Source organism: Callionymus lyra, chromosome 9 (genome assembly GCF_982586985.1).
Source record: "Callionymus lyra chromosome 9, fCalLyr1.hap1.1, whole genome shotgun sequence".
NCBI classification, from domain to species: Eukaryota; Metazoa; Chordata; class Actinopteri; order Syngnathiformes; family Callionymidae; genus Callionymus; species Callionymus lyra.
The window spans coordinates 13525631-13546759 of record NC_141826.1 but is presented as its reverse complement, the minus strand read 5'-3'; the positions used below and the strand labels follow the sequence as shown (position 1 = coordinate 13546759).

General features: G+C 37.2%; 1 protein-coding gene across 3 annotated transcripts in view; it reads left to right on the top strand.

Annotated features, from left to right (window-relative positions):
* fgfrl1a (fibroblast growth factor receptor like 1a) overlaps window positions 1-20274 on the top strand; it is a 72586-nt gene extending 52312 nt beyond the window's left edge. For all 3 annotated transcript variants that reach the window (XM_087799811.1, XM_087799810.1, XM_087799813.1), the window contains 5 exons: window positions 8079-8144; window positions 12189-12521; window positions 16099-16271; window positions 16343-16523; window positions 17529-20274. In XM_087799811.1, coding sequence (XP_087655937.1) covers window positions 8079-8144; window positions 12189-12521; window positions 16099-16271; window positions 16343-16523; window positions 17529-17965 — 1190 coding nt within the window. In that variant the 3' untranslated portion in view covers window positions 17966-20274. The remainder of the gene's footprint in view (window positions 1-8078; window positions 8145-12188; window positions 12522-16098; window positions 16272-16342; window positions 16524-17528) is intronic.
* Window positions 20275-21129: the final 855 nt, after the last annotated feature.

Genomic DNA, 21129 nt, shown 5'->3' with positions numbered 1-21129 from the left:
ATTTATGATGTTTTTAAACTCTGGAAACGGTACAGAGTCCATGTTAGCATGTCAAGTCTGTACATTATATAATACAAATCTAAGAAATACAGTAAGACCTTATACTTTGAGGCCATTTTGTCTTCAGTCGTAGACTTCCTGATGTCCCTTTAAAGCAGTTAAGTATCTTAATGTCAAAACATATAACATACTAAGGCGTTGGCAGCAACAAACGGCGTCATAGGTAAAGTGTGGGGGGGGAGGGTCTCTACTTGATAATGGACTCCAGTTTATGGATGATCCAAATGGTAAAATACAGTGTTTCTACTTTTTTATAAACTGGATCCCATTAAGATTTGAAAATCGTTAGGAAACTTGGAATTTTCTTGTCAACAACTTTTCTTGGTCCACATCAACATCTTTAACACAGTTTGTTTAATGCGACACACTGTATCGTTCCTAAGGGGTGAGCATCACTACACATCATAGGGGGCATGGCAGGTGTACTTCCTGATATTCATTGGTTTTGTGTTGAGATTCTCCTGTGACTCTGTTTATAGGCCACTTTTTTCCAAAAGTACTGCGGGAAAGGAGTTGTATAGGAAAGGTATTTGAACCTCTTTTGACCTAAGGTTGTGGCTTGAGTACATAGGCCCACCTTTTTTTCTCGGGAATACTGTGGTGAACACACTCTACTATAAAGTGTGGAGAAGTAATGGTTCTGCTTTGAGTCTGTCCAAGATGACCCAAGCGTCTGCTCTTACGGCTTCAAAAGTGTCCAGATCCTGCAAAACTCCTTCATCCCCTAAAGCACAGCAGTATAGGTTTTGAGATCTCTCTCTGGAAATTACAGTTCTATGTATTTATTCTTAATATACTCTAGTATAAGTCGATTATTTGCAAGATCTCAATGTAGACAAGTCGATCAAACTGTCAAGTGAGTTTCAAAGGTTCTCACTCAGAGTGTTTTCAGAGATGAATTGAGGCGATTCTGAATATTAATTTTCAACCTCCCTTCTCTTGTGGTGAAGTGACAAACTGGACGTGTTTTTGTGTTACACGTTCCGTACAACGAGGAACAACGGTTCATTATTTTTACCACAAATCTTACCGGGATTTGCCATTTCGAGCCGAACTTGACTCGCCAAGTGTCTCATAAAAGTCTTGGAATCAGGATTCACTTAAAAGGACGTTAAACAGCCTCTTAAATCGTAGCTGGTCTTGAAAAAAGAATCTCTAATGAGATGGAAAATAGAAAAAGTTAAGCTTGCTTTGAAAATAAAACAAGAAATCGAAGTGTTATATCTTTACATCTTCAGTATGATTTACACCAGGTACACGCACGAGCTGTCGATCCGTAGTAAGTCAGTGTTGTCACTTTAAAAAGCGTAGCAGCTAACCATACAATTGTCTTCTCCTCTGCCGCAGCTGATAAATCTCTGAGCGCAGATTCATCTCATCCCAGCAGGCTTTCCCTGCTCCTCGATCTTTTCATCCCTCTCCCGCCGCCTCCTGACCTTTTGCCGAGCATCGCTCCGATGCCGCCTCGCTCTTTCTCTCTCTGCGGCAGGTTGTCTCATGCTGTTAATGGAGGTGGACGGTGTGGAGGCACGGCTTCGTAATGACTTCCATGAGGCTCCGCAAGGAAGGCAAACGTAAATCACCGGAGAGGTCTTTGCAGAGTGACTGGAGAGAAATGCGCTCGTCGGCACTTCCTACTGTTCTCCTTTTGACCGAACTCTTCCGCCGATAGAAACGATCGTTCTTTCGTGTCGTGAGCGTTTGTTTGGTCACTTTTTCATTCTGGTTATTTGTTTTTTACTCTTGCAGTTTTCTAAAATAGGTTACTATTGTTTAAACTCAAATGGTCACAGATGGGAAATTAAAAGAAATGAATACAATGGACAAATAATATTTTAGAAACATAAAACTAAATACAAAAGACTGGAGAAGCTCAGAGGAAATTAGGAAACATCAGGAGCAGAGCTTTACTGCAATCAAAGTCATTATAAAAGTTCTGGCGCCTGCCAATAACACGTCCACCATCCTCTGGATTGACGTGTTATTGGCGCCTGCACGCCGTCCTTTTCTGTAAAAAGTATTAAATAAAATATACAGATGTAATTCAAATAGTAATGTGGAAATGGTAGCTTGAGGTTTGTCTTTCAACATTGTGTAAAAATGTGATATTTTCATTACGGAAAGACGAGTAAAAGTAGAATTTAGTTCTTTTATGTGTATGATAATTGAAACCATGGGTTGATATTTTTGGGATGACACGGATTTACAATTTAATAACAAGGAATTTTGAAGGTCCAGGTGAAATACAGGAGAAAAGTAAAGCTAGGAGTGAAAACATAGAAGGCAAAAACTGAAAGTTCAAGACCACATCAAAAGAGCGTTGGAAAAAGTAAAACAGGAATTATCAGCAGAGTTTTGACGAAACTGATGTGTCTATTGTCCATCATTCGTTTGCAAATCAGATGCCCGGCGAAAAAAAAACAGGACTTGAAGCTCTGCACAGAGATGATTAAATGGTTTCGAAAAAGGAATGTCTTGGAAAATGTTTGATTATCTTAGTCCTGAGAACTTCAAAATCCTCCTCTGGACCTCTTAATCTCTGGATCTTAAACGTGGGATCATCCCATAATTAAAAATTAAACATCCTTGCAGAAGGATCCCCCCCCAACGCCGCCCCCTGAACATTTACAGTCATCCATATTTAATCTGGAGCTTCACAAAGTCAAACAAACCGCCTTGATAGAGTTACACTGTTTGTAATGTTGCTCCAGCCAAGACTGTGTAAATATCCCCGAGAACGACAGCGGCTGGAAGGAGAAGAATGTTTGGAACTCGGCGACGGAAAAGCAGGAGGACGATGTTGTAATCTTCCCCTTTGCGAGGGGAGAAGTATTTAGAAAATGCCGGCTGCAGCGATGATGATATTCCAGAGCAACATGTGGTCGGTGCGGGGAGCTTGATGGAGATATAATGACCGAGTGGGATGTGGCGGGGGGTCCGAGGCACCGGCCGGTCAGCCAATGGCCAGAGATGTGAGTCCGTTGATCCTGCTGTGGAGGTGTGAGGTGAAGAATCACTTTTTGAATTTCCTCTGACAGTCACGCAAATGCCACATTCATCATCCTTCAGCTGCACACCAGTCGAACAATAGAGAGATCACAAGTCGACGTTTACTTCTGGTCCACGCTGTGACTCAGATGTTTCTTCTAGTCCTGTCTACATCCTGTCATACACTAATACAATCAAGAAAAACAGGTGATTCTGAAACACAAATACATATAATATTCATAATAAACATATTCTAAACTCCTGAAATCCCAGAACTCTGCCATGACTGAGGACGAGTGGATACAGTCGTCAACGGAAACTTTTTTTTTTGACATATTTTGTTTTCTAAACGAATTAAAGCAGTTACGACTTCGTCAAGAGTCATGTGGTCTGTAAATTCTGCAACACTAGAGTCAAGTACACGACAATACTACAAATATATCCTTGTTACTACAGTATCACAATATATCGTATTATTGTATATATACACAGCTCTTATATTTAGTATTGTTTATGTATGCGTTTATCAGTTGGACAGCACAAGAAAATCTGTTGACGGCTAAAGGAACAATGAAATCTCAGAACTCGGCCATGACTGAGGACGAGTGGATACAGTCGTCTACGGAAACTTTTTTTTTGACATATTTTGTTTTCTAAACGAATTAAAGTAGTTACGACTTCGTCAAGAGTCATGTGGTCTGTATATTCTGCAACACTAGAGTCAAGTACTCGACAATACTACAAATATATCCTTGTTACGGTATCACAATATATATCGTTATATTGTATATATACACAGCTCTTATATTTAGTATTGTTTATGGATATGTTTATCAGTTGGACACTGTAAGGAAAGCTGTTGACTTCTTAGGAAAACAAATGAAATATGACTTTTTATATGGTTTTTAAGGTTTATTTTACACATGTTATCTGTGTAAATGTTCACTTGATAAGCAGTTCAACCAATAAAATGCACATTTTATGGTTATTTTCTTTCACTAATGATAAATGTCAAGCCTTGTCTAAATCTATACCTATTTTTTTTTTGTATGTATTCGGTTATGTTCCGCAAAATGATGTATTTAGAAATGTGGCTGGTTCTTTCCGAGCGCTGACACTGTGACCGAGCCGAGTTTTACAGGACTAACAGTGGTTAACTGGGCTTGTCAGGAACACAAACCCATGTCAACGCTGCTGGTTTTGGCTCGGGTTCTGCAACAACCGGGCTTGAGTCAACGCTGACACAGAAGCTTTACTTTCGGCTGCAAACAGAAATAAATATATCGGCTTCGGAAAACACACAAACACACACATAGCACACACGGAGGTTCTGTCCACATATCCAGTGTCTCTATATTAAAACCTGGAAGGACATGACCCTTTAGGAAAATACTGGACACACACACACACACACACTGGGCAGTTGGGACTCGTATTTCTGCACGTACTTATGTCCATTTTTTCTCAACAGACTTGAAGGTAAATATCAGACGGGTTATACAAACACACCCGGGCGGGTGAATGTGTGAAATGTAGCACTCGCTGAGCCCGGTCCCTTCTCGCATATTAAAAGTCAAGACACCCAGGAGAGAGGTTGATGGTTTGTAACAAGAGAACGGCAACGACGGAACTCTGGGAAATTTGCTTTTAATTATATGTTGCAGTGAAACATGTCGGAATGCTGCAGCGGACAAGGTTTTCCTTAAAGTCTCTGTAAAACAGTCAGTTCGAGTTCCATGATCGGTGTTGTTTGTTGTCTGCCGGGTTGTTTGTCCACGTCGGCCAACATGGTGCGCTTGAAGTTTATCGAACGCAGATGAGGTAGAAGCGGGAATCGTGTCGGGCTTGTAACGGCCATTAAGGAGACCCCCAACCTGGCTAATGGAGCTGAAGGGCACGACGCCCGTTCTACTGTGTGGATGTTGAAGAATGCGGTGGCGAACTGTTGTTAAAGACTTGAACGGGAATGTTTAAGACTATAAATCTGTCTAACATGGGTGGCTAAGCTTAAACACTAGCGGACCATTCAAAACCAAATTTAAAAAACTGATGCTCAGGAAAAACTCATTTTGATACGACCGTTGCTGTGCAATATAGAGAATTGGTATACGTTACATTTAACGCTTTTAATACGACAATTACATGCAGTTTGTGCTGGATTTTTTCAATTTTACTGCAAAAGAAATTGGTTGAAAACTGGTTTGATTTAATGTTTTGTCATTTTTCTAATATGCATTATAGAAGATACAAGATTTGGGATTAATGACTTCCTTTTTTGTATCTTTTTTCAAGTTTATTACATGGTAATACAACCTCTAAAAAGGGACAAAGTGAACTGAGAATTTTATTTTACAATATTTTAGGTTATTTGACAGTTGGCTTGTTGAGACTTGAACCTAATCTTGCTTGAGCATTTTTCTTTTCCCCTAAAACAATTAACATCACCGTCCAAAACCTTTAGATTAAAACAAAATCCATCTTCGACTCACTCGATATGACTCAATAAGCACTCTCTACCTGCGCCAAACTAATTTTCAACATCGCCCACTCTTCGTCTTGCTCCCTCTCAGCGAACTCAGCTGCAGGCCTTAAGCAAATTTTACACCCCACTTCATTAAAAAGCATTTCTGCTTTTTTTTTTAATCGTGTTAATTATTAAGGAAGGTCATTGTTCTGACAAACTGTTGACGCATGTGTCTGTGAATCTAGTTTGGTTTGGATGTTCCTCAATCAATGTAATATCTTCACCTAATACTTTGGTTAAAAAAATGTTTTTCTCTTTGTCCGTTTGCCTGACTCGTTCAAATGTTCACTTGTAATATGAATATGTTAACTTCATAAACATTTGTAGAATCAAACAAAATCATATCAATAAATCCATTATATATCATTTATCCTTCCCATTAACTTCGATATATATACGTCTCAAATGATGTCATTTTTTTGGGGGGGAATACCCTGTACATCATTCAACTAAAATTTCCTGAGGCCAGGTTTTCGGGAAGGATGTCCAGCCTGTGGGTCGGTCAACCCCTCGTCCACTATTTCCTGTTGGAACTGAAAAATAGATCCACTGTTATAAACCAGTTGATGCTCATGTATTGAAATGGAAACACCTAAGCGTCTTGTTGACGGCACCGACATAATGACACCAAAACCACATGGGAACAGCTTTAAAAATACGACTTTGTAGATATTTTTCAGTCCATTCGACGTTTAATCTTCGGTTTTCCGTGTCAACTTGTGTTGCTTTTATAGAGGCCATGTTGCGTTATTTAAACCGGAGCTTCCTGGCTTAACGTAAAAGACCGCCTTTGTCGAAAGGTGACGAAAAGATCACTCAAAAAAAAACCTCATTATATTAATTTATATTGCTTGAGGACCGGATATGGCCCTGTTGAACGCAAACCTCTAGACCTGGTGGTCAGTACGGGGTTAACAATAAATGGAAATAATCTAAGTCTAATATAAGTGTTGACTGAGGTGGACGTTTCTCACCCTCATGTCGACTAAGGGTTGAATTATTTTCAGAGTAATCTGTGTCTCAATAATCTGAAATTTATTCCAGCCTCGACAAGAGAAATTGTTCCAGCAAAAATTAAATGAGTCTATATTTTAAGCTCGTCTGTTGCAGAAGCTAAGAAACACTGTGTACACTGGGGGCTCCCGCAATATTTACCCTGTTTTCCTGGCTGTGCACTGGTTTATAGTACACGTTAAGATACACATTGCGCGAATTTCCGACGGATAGTACTGTTTTTAGTACTACTTTTAGTAAGTTTTTAAGTGGGTCATTTTGGACGAAGAGAACAAACTTAGTCAACGAGTTTCACAAACGTCAAAATGCATACATGCATTTTTGCCTATTACTCCAAAAAGGAACTATTTCTTTATGAATTATACAAGTCAGGTCTGACCAAACATGTGTTTAGTTTGGCACTGATGTCAACCTTTGAAACATATTTGTCGATTGTTGTAGCTCTGCATGGAGAGTGGCAGTGGTCCAGCCCCCCCCCCCCACCCTCCTCCTGTGAGGGTCTCCAGGAGGCCCCCTGCCAGAGAGGCTTTGCAGACTCGCACCAGGCCTGGCAGGAGTGTTTGTTAGCTGTTAAAGAGCGCTAAACCATGTCGTCTCCTCAGATGTGGCCCTCGCCGCTCACCTTCAAACACGCCGCCCCCTTTACTCGGAACATGGCGCTCGTGTGATAGGAGGGCCGGGGGGGAGGAGGACCAGCAGAAGTCGGGGGCGGGGGGGGGGAGCACCGGCACCTCGAGTTACACTCATGTTTGAGTTACCATCGCTGATGCTAACGGGATCAGGTCCTTCCACAGATCTCAAATAAATTCCAAAATCCAGCGATGTTTTTTAAAGACGTTTGGCAGGACCTGGACACCCGCGAGCGCTCAGGTGGTCTCTTTGAAATACGTCTATAAAAGCACCAGCACGCACGATAAATATATCAATACACAATCACCGGTTGCTCTCACGTAGCGCACGCAGGTGGTCCGGTGAAAATGTTTGAATCCACGTCTACCATCAGGTTCTGGTTGAGGGTTGCAGGTTTCAGGCCAAGTTAACCAGCGAGCGCCCGGGATGTGTTTTGACAGCGCCCCGATATGGATTACAGTCCGAGGGCCTCCTGGACACGCGTGGGTTACATCTTGAAGTTGTTGGTCGCACGAAAAGTCCCGGTAGATGTTTTTTATCTTTTTTTAATAATCAATGAGAGGAGGCGTGCTGAGCGAGAGAACCCGACACCAGCGACGTGGAAGTGGTAGAGTGAGCATGTTTGTCAGGAGACATTGTTCTTTAAAAAAAAATCTGCGTAACTCTTGACACAAGAGTCTGTGTTTGGATGGGAATTTTAAATGACATGATGAAGAAGTCATTCAAAAACAAGCAGAGATTCATTGTGGTGCGAATGGGTCGTCTTTATGTTCTCCTGCCTCTCGCCCTGTGTAGCTGGGATAGACTTGAATAAACCAAATACATAACTTAAATGTTAATGAATTCCTGTCTTTGTTTCCAGACGACCAGAGTTCCAGAGGAGGAGCAGAAGCCGATGATTCTTCTACAGACTTGGCCGGGAAACTAGGTAATAATAAATTCCATCTAATCTAATCTAATCTAGATTATTACTTTTCAGACTTTTTCCATTTTTTTTGCTTTGTTGGTTTAATTTTTGTCTTTTTCTCTCAAGTTCAACTCCATATAATCTTTACTTTTTCTTTACAGTTTTCCATATTCAACACTTTTTCTGATATTTCCAATATCTTTGCGACACATTCTTCAAATTTTGTTTTATTTGAATGTTGAAATTAAAATGTTGTGACGATTATTTAAAATGATTTCATAGCTCAAACATTTCTGTTTAAAAGCCATTTACTTCGCTCTTATATCCTAATTACTTACTTTGTTGAATACACTATACAAATATAAATGACTTTCTTGCTTACTTACTGTCTTGCCTTTAGTTAATACAAAACTCGTAGCGAGAATTTTGAGTTGCTCTAGTAGAAGAACTCACATTTTGGAACCAGAGCTTTGGAACGATCTTCCTCTCCCTCTGTGTTTGATGGATCTACTGACTCCTTCAGGAAACGTCTTAAGAACCTTTTAATGGGACTCCTGTGTTTGTCTTATGTCTTGGACTTATACAGTTTTTTTTTAATTTGTATGTATTTTTAAATGTATATTGTTTTTAATTGTTAAAGCGATTTGTGACCCTGGTCTAGAAAGGCGCTTTACATTTTACTTACTTTACTTAAATTTCTTTCATTTGATTTCTCAGATATTTTATCTCGACCTTCCGACTTCATAATATCGATGTACTGTATTTCCAACGAAAATGTATTAAATGTATCAAAAACCTTTGACATCTTTTGATAGAAAATTGTCCTTTTTTCGATTTTCTAACGTGAGACAAAAAGTATAAATGGTTATTCTCCTCAAAAGGAGAAGCCAGTCGTCTGTCCTCTGGGGGGAGACATAGGGACGGACCTAGGACACATTGGCCTGGAAACATTCTTCCAAGAGCTTGTAGATAAGAGATAAAATCTGGGTCTCTTTTTTTCTGACTGCTGCCCCCTCGACCTGACCTGAGCTTAACAGCAGAAGCTTAGTTGATAGATGACCAATTATCAATTTTACAAAGAAGTATAAATACTTTAAAGGTAGTTTTATATCAACAATTTATCTGTTCCAGGTGTAACACATTCATGTAACGTTGAACGTCGTCCTCATCAGTTCAAGATCAAACACGATGACCTCACAGGCCAAAACTTTCCTTATTTTTTTTTCATTTTCAAGTTCACGATCTCTCCCCCCTCAGTGAGGAACGCTCGCCCTCGGGATGATGAAAGGCGGTCAGTCGGAGGGTCATCCTGTATTTTTACACCGTGAAGTGTGGCGTCGAGGTGGCCCCCCCCGAGACCCTCTCTATCGCCTCCCCTCTCTCTCTGTTGATCTGCCCTCTCTCCCACCTTTTCTGGAGGTTTCAATCATCTGTACAATTTTATTTGTCAGTTGAAACTTTTCTTCGCCTTAAAAGGAACGTTCTTTCTTTCAACTTCTGTTTGGTTGACGCGCAGTTATTCATCGTTGACAGATCCTTGACCTGAGTGATGGAGAGATAAGAGAAAAAAGGTAGAAATGGGAAGTTTTATGAGGTCAGACACCATTGTTTTGAAAGTAAATACTACAATACTTCACATGTTTTGTTTAACTTTATAAAGAAAATGTTCAACTCTAGGTTTATCCTTTTATCCTTTCATTTTTAGTTAGATATTTAAAATGTCACAAAACCGTCCGACAAATGTAATTTTTTCACACTTTTGGCCTCTTTTTATTTTTATTTTAGAACCAAACTGAACTTGAACTGAAAATAGAAATTTTCAATTTATTTGGAATTGGATTGGATCAGTTTTTTCATGTTGGTTTCCCTTTCATCACAATTTTGTTGCGTCACTATGAAATAAATAAGAAAAAAGACACAGAACTTACCAGAAAAATACGCATTTTATTATTTATAACACATTATTTCACAATAATCAACATGTTTTTTTGTATAATAAACATCTTATATAGCTGAGTTAATATCAAATTTTCTTCTCCTCCTTATTTTTTGCCTTTATTTATTTATTTTTGTTTGCTTTAAAAGTCAATCATTCAAAGAATTAAACTGATATTAAATAAAATATCTCTACCTCATCACACATAAACCTACTTGCTATGTCTAGACTAATTATTATTTTGGCATTTAAGACTTTTTAATAGAAAAATGTATCTGAACGACAACGTAAATCTCGTCACCTTTTTTTTGGTGCTCGTTTAAATATTATATATAGTATATATATAGTATTTGAATTAAAATCTGATCCAACTTTAGACGTTAAAATCTCTTCCAGACCTTATGAAAAGAGGTGCTGTAATTTTGAAGGGTTTTTTTACATTTATCCATTATCATTTTGACCGTTTTCTGCCAACTTTTAAGCAAATACATGTGAAAGTATGTAAGACTATTCTCAAAAATACATTTAAAATTGGAATTAAAGTTGTTGAATTTTCATGCTTTTCATCTCTTTTGTTCATCGTGTTTGGTTAAATCTAATCTAAATTGAGCTTATTGTCTCAGTTACTATTTGTTTTATAAAATAAGTAAAGGACTTTGTTGAAAATCCTTTAACTGTTTGGGTTTGTCGTCCGTTTTAATAGCTTAACTTCTCCATATCTCGTTCTTTTTCTTTCTTCCCATCTGCTCAGATGTTTTTCTAAAGCCATGTCTCATGTCTTCTCCGGCCTCGTCTCCATCTATTAACTGTCGGGTCGCAGCAGTCGTCCAGTAGCCCAGCGGAGGCCAGACTTGAAAGGAGTCGCCGCTTTGTTTGTTCTGTCCTCCTTCCCAGCCTCGCGTCAGTCAGCCGAGAGTTATATTCCTCCGAACTCAAATCTCCAGATCGCACTCCGTCACAGAACTCCGGCCCGGCTCGCTTACCCAGAACCGGGGGAATAAAAGAGTGAGAAGGAGACGCAGCTGATTTATCTCCTGGTCTGTGTTTATCTGCTGCGCTGCGATGATGAAGTTCTATTCAAGCGCTGGAAACAGATTTGTGGAATAAAAAGTCTCGCAGAAGTTTAGAGATGAACTGATAAAACTCCTGTCGTTCTCTCCTACGGTTCAAAGGCTTTCTGTTTTATTACCTCTGCCAAGGAGGTCATGTTTTTGTCTTCACGCATCGGTTAGCGAAACGATCACGATTAACGAAAGATTCAACAAATGTTGATAACAAGAAGCAGATGATCTGTCATTCTTCGTGTGAGTGGTGTGTATCGGCAAGAATCTGGTGATACGATGCGTATCACAGGTTATTAATACCATGTATCGGATACTCTAAGAACAAGAATACATTTGATGAAGTCGTAACTGCTTCCTTCTGTTTTTAAAAAACAAAATATGTCCAAACAACAGCTTTAAAAGCTGCTACTGTATCCTCTCATCCCCAGTCTCGCAGGTTTTTATTGTTCCTATAGCTGCAGGCTATATATATATATATATATATATATGTATATATATATATATATCCTTTAAAAAGGTTTATATTATTTACACTTGTCAGTATGTAAACCATGAACAAAAATTACTAAAAACTTTATAGCCTTCTAACACTTGAAATATATATATGCTGAAAAGTAACTAGTTGGATGGGTATACTACCTGAGGTTTTTTCTTTGGGTTTTTATTTTTTATTTTATTTTATTTTATTTTATTTTATTAATTTTTTTCGCGTTCCTTTATTTTTTTATTTTCAAATCTGTATTTTATACTTGAAAATGTACTATTTTGTATAGAAAATGTGATTTTTAAAAAAAATATATTTATGCAGGTATATATACTTGATGATCATGGAGAAAAAAAACATCTCAATATATCCGTGGATCAGTATTTTCTCATTCATACCCAGTATTGCCAAAGTAGTTCTTGCCCGTGTGTGTTGTGCAAGTGAGTTCTGGAACACTACTGCCACCTGATGCCCCATTTATCGCATTTCAATTTTTTCAAATGCTAAAAAAGGAATAAGAAGTAAATTTTGGTTAAATATTTGCATTGTACTTTAAATCAATTTTATTTTTTGTCCCGTAGTTCGACCGCGGTTCACTCAGCCGGCCAAGATGAGGAAGCGCGTCATCGCTCGCCCGGTCGGAAGCTCCGTCCGACTCAAGTGCACGGCGAGCGGGAACCCTCGACCCGACATCGTCTGGTTCAAAGACAGTCGCCCCCTGGAGGACGAGGACGGGGTCACGGAGGGCGGCAGAACCGGAGTTGGAGCCGGAGGAGGAGCCGGAGGAGCCGGGAAGAAGAAGAAGTGGACGCTGAGCCTGAAGAACTTGACGCCGGATCACAGCGGGAAGTACACGTGTCACGTGTCCAACCGGGCCGGAGAGATCAACGCCACGTATAAAGTGGAAGTCATACGTGAGTGTTTGATGCATTTATTAGTGTAAAAGGTTTTTTTTCAAAGCGTGACATACAATGAGGTCAAAGGTGACTTATTACACACCAGTGTCGTTAACCAGTTCAACACAACATTGAACTTTTTCAGACACGAAAAACATTTTCAGAATTTATTAGCATCGACGCTAACTTGACTTATTATATGAGGTAAATATATAGTTTTTCACTTCTGCAAAAGGCCATACTTTGTACACGTCGGTTTGGTTTCCTCAAAATTACAAATATTTTAATTATTTACACTATCTTCTATCTGTTTTTGTTTTTTTTATACTATCATGTTTTATATATATATATATATATTTTTTATTTAATTTTCTGATTAATGGTTACATAGAAAAAAAGTATTATCTGAGAAATTGTGAAAAAAGTGTGTTTAATTCGGAAATATTTTAATATATATATATAATTAATTGATACTATAAATAAGTAATTGTTTATTACATTTGAATAAACTTTCTTTTTTAATTTTTAATTTTTTCTGTGTTTTTGGATAATATTGAATCATGTTTTGACAACAAACATGTAATTATTATTATTTTATCACATATTTGATTCATAATTTACTTTAATTTTACATTTTTTAATTGATATATATTTTACTTATCTATAAAAACCTTCACAATTTAGTTTTTTTTTTAAATTAATATAGGTATTTAGTTGGAGTTACATTCATAATCTTCAACATTCAGAATTCATAAAGTATTAACACACATGTGTAACAACTATAAACACACAAAAGGACACACAGAGTGAACAGAAAAGTCAATGTTTGGAGCAGATAAAGTCTAAATATCGTGGTGGGCGATGGAAACGGCCTCGACCCAGTAAATTACACAGATTGTGTTGCAAGTGTTGTTGGTCTCGTCGTGTGATTGAGATTGAGAGCGCCGTCGGAACCAAATGGTGGGTTCAGAAATGTGTTCCGTTCCGAAGCCGACTCACGATGCGGTGATTATCTTGACCTTCTCATATCATCCGGAACACTATAATTAACTCCGGAAGAATCCAAATGAGTCGCTGGCGATTGCCCTGAGATGTTTTTTTTTAGTGCTTGAAATACCTGAGAGAGTGTTTTGTTTTGGGATGGAAAGCAGACGTGTTTGTTTTATACCGACCACGCAAAACTACCTTTTCGTGTTTCGCCGCGAACAGGATGAGAAAACACAGTTCAGCAGCCGATGCTTAGTCGCAGCTTTGTCATCCATTCAAGACATGGAGTAGAGCAGCCTAATAAGACAGTATCGTCTTTTTTTCTTCAGGTTAATGTATCTTTAAATCAGCTTTACTTCCTCAACTAGAAAATTCGGGGGAGATTTAACGATGAAACTGCATAAACACAGAGAAGATTCACCTGCACATGTGTCAAGAGTAACGTCTTAGAAATCTAACCCTTTAAGTTAAATGGTTTCTTAAAGCTGAAACCAAGAACCTTCCACGTAAGATATTTTCATGCTAAACGTGCTAAGGGCAGTCAGCTGCTGTGATGAGTTCACTGAGAGGTAGTGAGAGCAGTAATGAAAAAGCAAGTTTGGATTGTTTATTAATTTAAAAGGTGATTTTTTTTTTTTTTTGCTAGAAAGCTAGTTGGCATAAAAAAAATGATTTTGGTTCAGTAACTTTTTCAAAGATAAAAATTTGTTTTTTTAAAAATAAAAAAGTGTTTATACAGTACAGTAGCTGCTGTGATGAGTTCACTGAGGGGAAGTGTGGTGCAGAGAAAGCAAAAATGGAATTGTTTACTGAGTCAAAGTGCTTTTATTTTAGCTCTAAGGCTCGTTGCCGTAAATATTTTCAGTTTAGTAACTGTTTTCAATTTTCAATTTGTTTCCTCAATATTCTTCATCTTATCTTTCACAGTATCTTGTTTTTTTTACTGTGATTACTTACTATACTTTTCTTTAGTTATTGCACTAAAATAATGATATAGACCTGAAACAAAATGTTTTTCATATTCTGTTCTAATCATATTTATTCATAAATAATAATACGATATTTTAAAGTAAAATTGTATATAAAATACATGGTTTATTTGCTGTTTTTATTTGATAGTAGTGGAAAGGAGAGAGAGCAGTGTTGTAAGTTTGAATTCATTTAATTTTAGCTAAAAGCCTAAACAAACGATTACCTTTGGTTTCAAAATTCAAACTTTATAACCTCAGTTTGCTTCCTCACATCATTTTATGTCATAAACTTGAAAAATCAACATGTGTTTTTTCTATTCAAACTATCATTACAACGTCAAAAACTCACTAAAAGTGTAATTGTTCACTTACTCGTCACTTTATTTTACAACATAGCAGCATAAATCTAAGTGTGGCAGTAAGAGGGTTAATATATTGAAGTACTTTATTACACATTATGAACTCTTCACTAGAGGCTCCTCTGCGGATCCACTAAGACGTTACCGTCGACCAGCTAGCGTGACTTACGGTGAACCACAGAGTGTGTTTTTTGGCTGGAGGCTCGACGAAGCTGCTCCGATGATGTCAGATTTACGGCCGGGATATTTTGCTCGGCAGTTGGTGTTGGATTTGTGGGCCTCGCGGAGTTGTATGTTCATCTAAGTCCCGAGCGGAGTAATCCCCCCCAACAACCTCACATGTGTTTCACATCAAACTACAGCTGTAGTTGGACTCGCACACAGTCGCACACAGTCACGCAGATACAAATCAAAACGCAGCTCACGCCTGTCAAACAAGACGCTTGATCCATCAGGAGAGATTCACCCTCTTGTCAGTTACTCCTGAAAACTACAACATATCAGTCGTGAGGGTTGAAATCCCTGCGTTTAGGCTCCGAAGGCAGATCATTCCTGGATTTAAGTGACGGGAGCAGGAAACTCTTTACGTCAGTGACCGCTTTAAAGTATCACTGAAACATTAAATTATTGATCCCAGTTGTTTTAGAATATTATTTTCAGGTATTTGAATCCAAAAAATCAGTTAATTTATTTGTTTTATTTCTGCTCAGCACAATTATAAATAATTCATATTTGTTTTTTGTATATTTTAAACTTTTATTTTATTTCAACTGTTAATATATTTTATTACTTTAAGGAGAGTTTTTTTTCATTTTTATCGTTTAATATCTATTTTACTTTATTTAATCCAAGAAATATTCAGCAGATTTTACATAAATAAATAGGTTTGATTATCGATTATGAAAATTAATTTTAAGATTATTAAGAAAACGTTTTTTATTGTATTTGTTTTATTTTATTTCAACATCATGCCTTATTTTTATTCAGAAACAATATTTATTTAGATTTAGATTTATTAGATATTAATATTATTTATGATGTTTAAATATTCACACTTACATTTTTTTTTTAAATAATAATGTAATAGTTTAAATGAAATAAAATGATAAAGTAAAGAACATTTATTTTATTTTACTTTTTTTATTTTAAAAGTTGTTTTTTTTTAAACCACAATAACTCCTACTATAAATCTCATAATGTACTACAACAGTTTAAGCTCTGGGTGGAGTCGATCTGCAGAGTAACACAATTCCAATTTTGTGTTTTTCATGGCGACAGAGCGGACCAACTCCAAACCGGTCCTGACAGGAACCCACCCGGTCAACACCACAGTGGACTACGGCGGTACTACATCCTTCCAGTGCAAAGTCAGAAGCGACGTCAAGCCCGTGATCCAGTGGTTGAAGAGAGTAGAACCGGGAGAGACGGACAAGTTCAACTCCACCATCGAGGTACACACCTTTACGATCTACTACACAAACATTTGATGGTCAGATGTGTTGAGCGTGTTCTTCTCCTGCAGGTCGGGACGCACAAGTTCGTGGTGTTGCCTAAAGGTGAAGTCTGGTCGCGTCCGGACGGATCTTATCTGAACAAGCTGCTGATCAGTCGAGCCAAGAAGGAGGACGCCGGCATGTACGTCTGCTTGGGCGCCAACACCATGGGGTATCGCTTCAGGAGCGCCTACCTCACCGTGCTGCCAGGTCAGTCCTCAGACCCGGATCCGACCGGAGAGTTGATCCTGAACACCTTTGAACACCAGAGTCAGTCCCACTGCAGCTTCTTCTGCACATGAATCAAGAGTTCGTCATGTCATGACTTGGTTTAAAAGATTGATTTCTGAAATCAGAACCTACGAGCTTCCTAGTGATGAGTTCACTGAGAGGGAGTGAGACAAAAAAATTAAAAGTGTTGTAAAGTGAGTCAGAAAGTATTTGAATTAGAAGTTAAGTTGGACAGTGTAGCTTCATAGCTTCTAGCATCAATAAAAACATATATTTATTTGCCTAAAAAGTCCAATAATTAAATTGTATATTGTATAAATGTATTTTTATGTTAATGTGAATATATTTTACTTAAAAAGATTTAAATCTATTGAAGTATATCAGTACAATTTGTTTATTGAAATGCGTTTTTATTAACATGAATTTAATTTATTTTTAATAATTGAATTAAATAATCTCTATTATGTTGAATTATTTTATATTAAATGTAATTAAATATGTTCTGTATTGTTTTATTGAATAATTACATTTGAATTAAAAAAAAAAATTAAAAAAACTTTAATTTATAAATTATTTAATAAAAAAAAAAAATTCAATTATTCAGAATAACAAGAACAAATTAATTAAGTTTCAACATTTAAATAGTTAAATTCTACCATTCAAGTTTTTTAATGTAACTGATATACCTTCGTATAAATTTTCATGTTTGTTTGATTGATTATTTAATTTAAGAGTTTTAAACGTGAAACTAAAACTGTAAATTATTTTTTGTCTTTTTTTTTTTAATGCAAACTATTACTTCGTGGTCAAAAATTATAAAGCAAATTTATTTTTTTTTAAAAAAAAGGAGTAATTTCTTCCAAAATGAACTCAAATAAAAAAAGGGAATGATAAATAATTGTAATTAAACGATTAACTGTCTTGATTTATTCATTTAAATTCAGGGTTTGTTTTCTTAATTGTTCTTGATTTTTTTTTCTCCAGACTCGAAGCCTCAGAGCGTCCCGGTCGCCACGGCGACGTCCCAGAGCCTCCCTTGGCCCGTGATCATCGGAATCCCCGCGGGTCTGGCCTTCATCTTCGGCACCGCCCTCCTGTGGTTCTGTCAATCCAAGCGCACCTGCACCTCCTCGTCGTCCTCGTCATCCTCCTCCTCGGCTCTCCCGGCCGCCCAGCGCCTCCCGCCTCCGAACCGCGAGCGGTTGGTCGTGCCTCAGCCTCAGCAACCCTCCGGCGGCGACAAAGACTGTCTGTCCTACGAGGACTACGTCGCCCACCAGCAGCTCCTTCTCGCACAAGGTGGCGGGAACGCCGCCGTGCCCAAGGTGTACCCCAAACTCTACACGGATATACACACTCACACACACTCTCACGTCGACGGGAAGGTGCACCAGCACCAGCACATCCACTACCAATGTTAACAGCAGGAACAAACAAAACAAAAAAACGCTTCTCACTGCCGACGGAGAAAGAAAAACCACTGCGGACTCCTTTTTTTTTCCACTCTTTTTTTTTTTTTTTTTTTTAAGGAACGATGTGGACGATGAAGAATGTAAAAAAACAAAAAAAAAAACATTTCACTTTCTGTGCTTTTTTTCTAGACAACCACAAACTCCTCAGTAAGGATTTACCAAACTTTGATGTGAATTAAAACATTTTGTTGTTTAGCGTTTAGCTACGCTACGTCAGTTACACAGTGACTAAAGCATGATGGGAAATACGAGGTTCAATATAATACACGATTACAATAAAAATACCTACAAGTTTACCAAACTTAAACCAAATGTAAGGCTTTAGACGCTGAACTGAGAAGATCCATCGACATAAAAGGGAGCTGCTACCGACAGATTATTCTTTTTCTTTTTTTTTTACCGACTTTATTCTCTTCGCTGCCGAGTGACGAGGATCTTTAACCCGTCGCTGCAGAGACAAACGTCAACAGCGTTGCGGTGAACACGGTGCCGTCGACAAACCAACACCAGATTTGGTGGATTTTCGGACGGATCATCGGATATGAGGCTAATCTTCTGAGGTTTACAGGGATAGAAAAGACAACCGAGAGACTCGAGTCGACTCTCTCTCTCCACGTGCGGCACATTCAATACGTTTCAGATCGACTTATTTGTGCCATTTTTCTGTTTAGATTCTCACCTACATTTTCCTGTAAGAGGTGACATAATGGCGTGAGTCAAGTTTGCTGTCACAAAAAATGCTAAAGCAGTAGCATTTAATAGCATTTTGAGAAAACAATACGTGAAAATTAAATGGTTAAATGGACCGATATAATCCAGATGCTGAAATAAAACCACATTAAAGAACATATTTCATAATCCTAAATATATAAGAGTGACTCAATGCTAAATTTACATTTAAATTAAATAATTAAGACAACTTTTTGGGACGAAATCTGTCTACAAATCCAATTTGTGATTCAGATATACATTTTGAAAGTCATTTTCTGTTCAGAAAAACACATTTAAATGCTTTTTTCTTTAATCAAAATTTTGTTTTACAATGATCTTGGTCAAGATCTGTCTGTTGTTGATCAATTCCAAACAAAACTTGACTAAATATTACATACATTTTTTGTCTAAATTAGCTATTTTGTATCACTGTCAAGGTCAAAATGGAAATCTCTGGGGTGATTCTACATGTTTAATTTATTAAGAAATGTTTAATTTACCCATGAAAAGGATAACAATTTCATAAATAATGAGATTAAACTTTAATCTCCACAGAACTCTGGATCTAATTTTGCCAAATCCCCAATTTAAGCCTCGACCGACTCAGTCGTCTAATCATCTGAGATGTGAAAAGTGTGTAAACACGATGGTCTGTTAGCAATCTAACAATGAGCGCACAACTGACCTGAGCTGCCAGAATGTGACGTCTTTTTGTCGGGTTTTTGTCAGCCAAGTCGTGGTGTTATTTATTTGCAGTATCGTTGACATAGTTTTTTTTAGATTTGGCTCCACGGGATGTTTTTTTCTTTTGCGTCCGTTTTTTATCGCGGATTTTCAACCGGTTACTGTTAATCATTCAACAGGAAATTTGTTTGTTTCATATGGTTTTTGCTTTAGATTTTTTTTTTGAATAACAAGAAAAACTGTTTTTATTCGTTAAAGTCTCACGTGGCCAACGATTATTTTCATTTCCACCAAAGAAACGCCGACTCAAACGTTCATTAAAAGTTTAACACGACTGAAAATAGCATCTTTTCTTGGTTTCAATGTAGAGTCACATGAACAAAAGCCAGAGAAGCTGTTGTATGTTTGTTTTTTTGTTCCTTTTCTTTTCGTTTCAGTTTCATCTTTCATGTGAGTTTTGTGTCAAAGCTAAAGGACTGCCAGTGTGAGAACGATAGATGGAGGGAACGCTTCGGACCATATTTTTTTTTTTTCTCCCTCAAACTTGCGAGCATCAAAAGCAAAAGTTGTGTATTTCTAATTTATTTGTACTATGTTCCTTCTTATTCATATATAATTGGGCATTATATTGCATGAGTGCATTTCCTTTGTTACAGTCATATTGTAAGCTATGTAGCAAACATGTCAGTGTAAGATACTGTATTTATACATGCGGACAGAATATACAAAATTTTTATTGATAATCCTTGTATAGACAATCTTTGTACAGTCTATCTTCATTAAGGTCATTGTTGTTGTTTTTTTGTGTTTTGACATATTATCCCTGTTATTGGTGCCATTAAAAAAGTTAAAGTTTGACAAAATGTTTCTTCATGCTAGTCTTTTAATTTGCTAAATGTTTACTAGGATTTAACACGTCATGCTAAACTAAGCTGGATACTTTAGCCTTCTGACTTATTAAGCTTAAGCTAATTCCCTTAAGCATAAACGGTTTAGTTTAATACATTTGCAGAACTGTTAATAATACTAAATTGTAAGTTAATTAAATGACTAAATCTTTAGCTTAACATCAGCTAGCTTAGCGTTTGCATTGATGATGTCAAGTTGTTTAGCTTTAATAGAAACATAATTATTATTATAACAAAATTAAACGCAAAACTATAATTTGCTTAATGTGGCTATGATTTAATTAGCATTTTACACATCATGCTAAGCCAAGCTGGATACTTCAGCGTTATTTCCCCTAAACTTTTAGCTTTAACTTTTAATAATACTACATTTTAAGATAATCCGTTGACCAATTATTTAGCTTAGCTTTTTTATTGATGATGTAAAATTATTAAGCTTTGATAGAAACGTTTTTAAAGTTATATTTCTCAAAGTATAATTTGCTAAACGTTGCTATCATTTTTACTAGCATTTTACAGAGCTTCCTGAGCTAAGCTGCCTACTTTAGCTTCACAGCTAAATTAGCAAAGTGCGGCCTACGGTCCACATGTGGCCCCTGGCTGTCTTTATGCGGCCATAATGATGTCACAGTAGAACATGTTGAAATTGTTCTACCAGCTACATTTATGTTGTACTTATTATTGGAATAATTCTGAATACAATTTTATTTAATCCTTAGTTTTTATTTTATTTTTTTCCTTTTTTTTGAATTATTCATGCCCCTCAAAATAATTTGAAGGTTTATTTATAGTTTATTGGCATATTTGGGT